We start from the raw sequence: 7,677 nt of genomic DNA, 5'->3' as shown, positions 1-7,677 counted from the left end.
ATCACCTTCTGAGGATGTCGACGTAAAGGATGCCATTGATACTATTCCTTCATTGCTAGAAATAAGGCAAGCATAGGAAGTCACAGAGGGATGATGATATATGAAATTCAAACTTTATAAGAGCAAAAGACAGCATGGCTATCCATCAACAGAAATCTGGTATGTTAGATCATATGTTAAAGACATACAGTGTTCTGCAGCTGTAAGAGGAAAAAGGGATGGAAAACTACTGAGCAATACAAAGGAACAAAGTACTGATACACACAACTTGAATGAATGCCAAGAGAATTATGCTACATGAAAAAAGGCCAAAAATCCAATCCCAAAAGGTTACATCTTCAATGATTTCATTTATATAACATTCTTCAAATGACAGAATTATAGAAATGGAGAACAGATTAATGGTTGCCGCTAGAGGTGGGGGGGTATGAGGAAGACGGGGGTGGATACACAAACCAACACGTGATAAAACCGTACAGAAATATACCTACACAATATATATTCCATGCCATGAAAAGAACAGAAATATAAATGAAGCAATTGCTTAAGATTTTTCAGTAAAGCTCCTTACAATACGAAGGTACCTTTGGGAAATTAAGGAGGGAGGGAAGGAGAGAGAGAGGAGGAGGAAAGAGAAGATAGAAGCAGGACAAGAGAGAGGAAGAGAAGGGGGAATGAAAATGGGAATGTTCTATATACAAAATCTGAATGACCTCTAGGACACACTGTTGAAAAGAAAAAACAAAAATAAGGTGGTTTGCATAGCACTCTACCATTTGAATAAACAAAAACAATAATGTTAATACTTAATGCTTATCCACAGAATTTTTCTGAAAGGAAACAAAAGAAACAGGCAACACTGGTTACCTCTATTGATGGGATGTGGAAGGCTCAGGCTTGAGATGGGAGATTTTAATACATATGCCCTTGAACCTTCTAAATTTTATACCACATGATTATATTACTTATTCATAAAATTACCATTTTTTTTCAATATATGAAAATCAAAGGCAATCCCTGCTTCAGTGCCTTCACCTTTGTACACACCTGTGGTCTGGCCACTGCCTTCTGTTACTACTTATCTCCTCTGAGTACTTAGTAGTTAGCCTTTGTACCTAAGCCTCTTAAGACGCCATACTGGTTCTGAAGATCAGTTTTACTGCTTACCTGAAAATGCATCCGAATTACTCTTCCAACACACACACACACACACACACACACACACACACACACACACAGCACTATTTCATTTGCCATAGCTCGGTCTATAGTAGCTGACCATAAAAGATGACGATTATCTTCAAGCCAAGTGAAAATTTGAGATTTCAAAAGCAAAAAAAGGAACAAGTCAAAAAGTAATGACGACGATGATGACAGCTACCAGTTTTTTACCTTTTACTCTGTGCTTGGTCCTGGGCCAAGTGGCTTATAAATGTCATCCCAATTTACTCCTCACAGCAACCTTTGCTAGTTAAGTTTTGTTATGTTCACTTTATAGATGAGGAAATGGAAGCTCAGATAGTTTAAATGATTTGCTTAAGGTCACATAACTTCTGAGAGAGGAACTTGAACTTGTACCAGAGTCTGTCAATACTAACAGTGAGGAATCATTCTTCTGTGGCTTAGTAAAATTCATCGCAGTTTTGGTAGCTCTAAACTGTCTCTGAAACAGCCATACAGTCTCTTGGTAGCTGACGACTTATTACTTTTACAGTCCTACCAGTAATCCAGGCGCTAGACACCAATATTACCAAAATACCTGCAATCTGCACAGTCAGCAGGATAAAATGGTTATCATAAAAGCTGAGGCACCTCCGAAGTAAGGAAACCTAGGTTGAAATTTTTAGTCAATCCAATTCAGAATTTAATACTTGGTTTGCCTGAACAACCACCAGAATTCTTTCATAAAGGAAAGAAATTCAACTAGAAAATTTAAGATTTTTGTTTCTGTCAATAAACTTCTGAATTAATCACTGATACCTAAATCAAATATAACTTCTCAAAAATCATGTGAATCAAGTAAGTATCAACGAACAGATTACTGTGTATAATTGATGGCTTTTGATTCTGTAATCAGTCACAATGTATTTTGAGTGTGCCGACTTAACCCTAAATAAATGATTTCTAAATAGAAAAATTTTCCGCATCTCATCAGAGCTGAATCACAAGAGTGAGATTTTTCACATTTAGTTTAAAAGATGTGAAACATTAAAGATACCAGGAACTTCCCCCAACACCAGATTATTTTGTAATAAGACACAACACAGGATTTTAAATCAACTTAATATGATTAAAATAAAAAATTTAAAACACCATGCAGTTTTGAGATGATAAGGAGAACAATGTTAATACAACAACAGTAAAATGCTAGCAAATAACTGAAACCCAAGTTTAGTCCTCTGTATTCCAAGGACATCTCTTAACAAACTTAAAATATTTGTGTTATCAAGGCATTTTCTACCCACACCAAATTTCTCCAAGTTATTTTTGGGCTTTCTATTCTACTCTCCATCTAGTGATAATGCAAATTCAAGAATTTTTTAACAGTCCCATTAGATTAGCAAAGTCAAATATCAACTGACAGTCTCTATTACTTTCTTTTTAGGGCCTAATCTTTTTCTCATTAATCTTCTCTCATTGAGGTTATTTGTTAGACCAACTTTCTAAAGCAGCCAACATTCTATGTTCATCCCCTAAAGTCATGTTAATCTGTATCTTCCAAAAACCAGCAGAGGCCATTTCTGACTCTGTTCCCTCTTCCCTGTCCCCTTTGGTACAAGACTGCAGACACAAAGCCATGGCTGCAAGGCAAAAATATGGCAGATTTCAAGTGATTCATGGGTGATTACCACTTCTTATTTCCTTGGCATTCTGAATACTGTTAGAACATAAAAAGGTTAAGAAAAATAAAGTGAACCATCCTTTATAAGAACATATATGCTTCCATTGTCTTCTGAACTAGAGAATGCATTCTAGAAATACTGTTTTTGATTAGGAACAGACATTTAGTAGGCTCAAGTGGGTCTCTGTACACACACTAATTCTATTGGCTATCTTGTGAGGACCTTCACTCAACATCATAAAGGCGGCCAGAAAGATGGGTACATGGAAGTGTACTGTTGGCCAATAAGTAACCAGAGTAGCTTGTTAAATACTATAGACAGTGGAAGTTATCTAATGTAGCAAATTACACATTCAATATTCACTTGTTAATGATCTCAAAGCCTCTTACATGTAAACGTTCAGAACTTCAGAGAAGACAGAAGAACAGAAAGTTGTCAGGATTCCCATTAAATTAGTCTTCAGTACTATAATTTCACATTCTTGAACCCAAAGCGATACTATTTGAATGCTAATAAATATCATTTCTGGTCACACAGTATTTAATGTAGGTCATAAAATTAAAAGGTTTTTGTCCGTAGCCCAAAAGTGAATATTTCAAAATATTCAAGCCTTTTGTGAACAAATTTATAACTTGCTGAGTTGGATTACAAAGTGGAAATGGTGTTTGAGGAAGAAAGCTCCTCTCTGTCTTCTCTCATGCTAGAAAATGATGTTTTTTTCTTTGCAGAATGGAAAAGGGAAAAGAGGTTTTTTTGCTTTTAAATTGGAATGATACTTGGGTTTTAGCTCTGTGCATGTCTGGGTTCCACCTCGTACTATCCACAAGAGAGGAAATTCTGTGAAGTCCATGCTTTCCAATAATGAGCAATCCGGCAAGAACCTGAAAACTTGACAGGCTTAGAGGCTGCCTGCCAGAGGGCTGCACATCTCTGTACTCGTCCTCCCCTGCAATCTTGATGAAAACATCAACGATTCAAGTTTAGCAACAAGGCAACAAGCTCCAGAGTTCTATGGAGTACATCAGTTCTGCCCACCAGGAATCAAAGCCAGATGAGGGAAAAATCAAAACATAACATAGCATGAAGGGAGAGAATGAAAAGAGGGAGGAACAACAAGAGGATCAAAAAAATAAGACAATAAAACATCATGCTATAGCACTGATGTACTCCAGGGAACCGATGAATACTTGCAATTGTCTCTACCAGTCTTCAAGACGCAAAGGTAGAGAACGAAATCAGCTATCAGAGATCACTGAGCCCTCTTTGTGTTTACAACATGTGCTATGGAATCACTAAGCTATTTAATATTCAATAGGAAAGAGGTTTGGGGATGTTCGACAAGCACGTAATTAGAACACACCATATTAAAAAAGCAATAAAAAATAAAATTAAGAAAACAAGAGAAAGGGGCCCGTGCTGTATAGCCCATGAATCTCATCGGCTTTATCGTGAAAGTTTATTGTTTTTAATCCTAGTACAATCAGCTACCAGTTACATACAGTAAAAAACAAAAACAGCCACAAAGCAATGATGATAGAGATAGTCTGTGACATTGTACAGCGGAGGAAATATTTTCTGTTGGAATCCTCCAGCAGACCCCCACCTGGCTTCAGCAGTTAAGCTATCACTCCCTCCCTCCCCAAAATAGTTAAAAAGAAAAATTAATGTCTTGCTTGGGTACAGCAAGATTCTAATACCTCTTGGGGACACTGGAGAACTTTAAAAAACTAAAGTGGTAGAAACGAAACAAAAACCGAAACGTGGAAGGCAAGGTGACACACAACGAAGCTCCATGAGGCCGTGGCTGCAGATCACCTCAAAGCGAACCACCTGGAAAGAAAGGAAAAGGCTGTCACACCATGGAACAGCAGGCAGAAAGTGCAGTAGACTCTAGTATCTCATCACTCCACTCCTCCTCAAATCTATAGAATCCAAGCTCTTCTCAAGTCTTAAATTAAGTAAGTCAGCCTGCAGAAAACTGCTCCCTTTTCCAACACCCTGCATTGTACATGTTGGCAAGTCGCACATACTTACTCTTTTCAGAACCGGAAAATACTACGAGAAGCATTTTGAGCAAAGCACGCTGTCTCCTTTATCTCAAGCCCTCAGAACCACACACAGTAGGCTGTTTACATGCTGTGCAATCTCACCTTAGAGGAACAAGGACTCCGCTCAGAAACTAAGTGTCATATATATTTGGTTCGATTGAGGGCTTTTTCAGCCAGGTGACCACTTTCATCTGTGATCTTCTCCCAATCAGTCTGTCCGACCACAAAACCTATGGCCCTTTTCCTATCTGCGTCCTTCTTTTCTTCCAGGTCTGCCCATCTCACCTAAAAAGAACACAGCGTTAGGCCGGGCTTTAGAAAAAAAAAATATGCAAAGAGCTGCTTCACTCTCTAGATAGTCTAAGGGGTAGGATAACTGATTTGAAACGAAGAGAAAAAAACATTACGAATTAACTGGGGAGAAGTGGAAAAGGCTACATATCTTAAGTTACAGAAAGAAAACTCTCTAGTCAGTCACCAAGTCCTAACCCTTCCAGCTCCTGAACAGTTCGGCTCTCAGCTCAGTCCTGACTCCTCCATTTCCTCTGTCCCTCCTTTCTGGTTTGCTGATCTTATTTTTCCCTCTGCCTAGTCTTTCTACCTTACATGCTCACTCCTTCCAACCCATTCTGCCAGAGTGATGCCCAAATACACACGGCTGTGACTCTCACAGCTTTAAATCCTTCCCCTGCCTAAAGAATAAAATCCAAGCACACAGGTCTCTCTGGATCTGGCCCCGTCTACTCTCCAGTGGCATTTCTAGGCAGTGCCTACAGCCCTTTATATAAGCAGTACATTGGGCTTCTACCTCTCAGAGCACATTGGGCTATTTCCCATCTCTGTAATCTTACATATACTAGTCTCCTTCCTGAAATGTTTTTCCCCTAACCCTGTCCACCTGCCGTAGTCTAGTCATCAACCCCTGCTTTATCTTTCTTGTTCTTTGCCAATCAAATAATTAATCAATCATTGCTTCCTTAGAGCTACTTCTGGATCTTGACATGTTTACTTTTGAACTTCCACACTATATTGCAATGATCTATTTATAGACCTGCCTTCCCTAACAGACTATAAATACCCTAGATCAGTGGACTTTTACTTATCTCTACACAATAAATATTTCTTGAAATCTAATCTTAGAAAATAGGGAGCTGGTATTACTATTTTCATTCATGAGATAAAGAGATGGACTCAACTGCTGGCATTTATGGAAATACATAGATTTTAACTATAAATACATAGATCAGGGATATTTCCCATTGGCTGGTATTCTGATATTTTAAAGATGTAAGCAGATACATTTTGAATTTTAGTAAATTATCAAATATAGATTCTTATATTAACAATTAAAAAGATAAGCAGATATATTCTGCAAAAGTGGAAATACTTAAGGAGAAACTATGAAACTGTGGACATAGTGCCAAAGTCTGCAGAGATTGTATTTTTTCAGATTTATTTATTTGAGAGAGAAAGAGAGTGAGCAAGTGCACAAGTGGGAGGGGCAGGGGGAGGGAGAGAGAATTTCAAGCAGACTCCGCAGTGAGCGTGGAGTCTGACATGGGGCTTGATCCCACGACCCTGAGATCACAACCTGAGTTGAAACCAAGAGTTGGACGCTTAACTGACTGCACCAACCAGATGTATTTTAAATATAGCTTGTGATTTATTATCTGTGACAAGGAAAGAAAACCAGAGCATGAATACTCCATGCTCTTCACACTGGACATAGAAATGCATTACTGCTCTTAGAGGTACACTGACCTTCCCTATTACCATTTACAGGACTGGTAATGAAATGACTAGGCTTCTCCACACAGCAACCACTTGGTCAAAGAGAAGATACGTAATAATAGCAGTGGGAAAAATTGATAACACCCAACTTCTTTTAAAAAAAAAAATTCTTTTAATACTTTATTTACTTATCTGACAGACAGACAGACAGACAGACAGAGAACACAAGCAGAGGGAGGGGCAGAGGGAGAAGCAGGATCCCCACTGAGCAGGGAGCCTGGTGCGGGGCTTGACCCCAGGACCCTGACCTGAGCCAAAGGCAGACTTTTAACCGACTGAGCCACCCAGGTGCCCCAACACCCAACTCTTTTTAAAGTAGATTTTTAGTGTGTAGAAAACCTAAATTTCCTTCATGGACTTTAGAGAAAAAAAAAAAAAAAAGCCTAAATAATGTGGGCTTTTGTATACAGAAATCTCTGGGCTTTCTGCTATGTATTTATGCTCATTGTATTTATTTTGACAGATTCATACACTCTCTCAGTTGCCCTTGGAATCAAGGGGACACATTTTAGCAAAAGATGATTATGGTTAAGGAGGATGAAGGAAGGACAGATGGACAGATTGTGGTCACTGAAGAAAGAAATGGTAACCAGTCCACAGTACCTCTCTGGCACAGAGTTAAACACACTGGTCAATCTCACCCTAAATAAACTAAGAGCTAACTTTTAAGCCGACAGCTTAAATTAAGTCTTTAAAATTCAGATAAAATAAAGAACAAAGAATTAGAAGAAAAAGTATGTAATTATTTTTTAAATAAGCAATATGTTTTAGCACAAATGCTCATAATTTTAAGTTGAAATTAAAATATTTTGGAAACTACTACATTTTGTTCATATCTCTGATATACACTGGTGCTATACTAACATTATTTATTCACATCTTGGACTCCTCCACTGGAGGTCTGCTCTTTAAGTGGCCTCATCCACAGACCTGACACACACTCAACACTGTAGAATGAATGAATGACTACCAAAACAGGAAGTATAACTGGTGCA

At 38.2% G+C, this 7,677-nt stretch overlaps 1 protein-coding gene across 2 annotated transcripts in view; it reads right to left on the bottom strand.

The window, feature by feature from the left end:
- Positions 1 to 4,260: 4,260 nt before the first annotated feature.
- The window catches only part of YLPM1 (YLP motif containing 1), a 74,434-nt gene continuing 71,017 nt past the window's right edge, over positions 4,261 to 7,677 (bottom strand). Inside the window, exons 20-21 of one of the 2 annotated variants that reach the window (XM_045807810.2) lie at positions 4,994 to 5,176; positions 4,261 to 4,673 (exon numbers count right to left, since the gene is read on the bottom strand). In XM_045807810.2, the coding sequence (XP_045663766.2) occupies positions 5,030 to 5,176 (147 nt within the window). In that variant the 3' untranslated portion in view covers positions 4,261 to 4,673; positions 4,994 to 5,029. Of the gene's footprint in view, positions 4,674 to 4,993; positions 5,177 to 7,677 lie in introns of those variants that run through there. The other variant, XR_006781466.2, reaches the window with a different exon arrangement.

This window comes from Ursus americanus, chromosome 26 (genome assembly GCF_024610735.1).
Source record: "Ursus americanus isolate L20-20 chromosome 26, mUrsAme1.1.p, whole genome shotgun sequence".
Lineage (NCBI taxonomy): Eukaryota > Metazoa > Chordata > Mammalia > Carnivora > Ursidae > Ursus > Ursus americanus.
The sequence above is the reverse complement of the archived record's forward strand: the minus strand, read 5'-3'. Positions and strand labels throughout refer to the sequence as shown.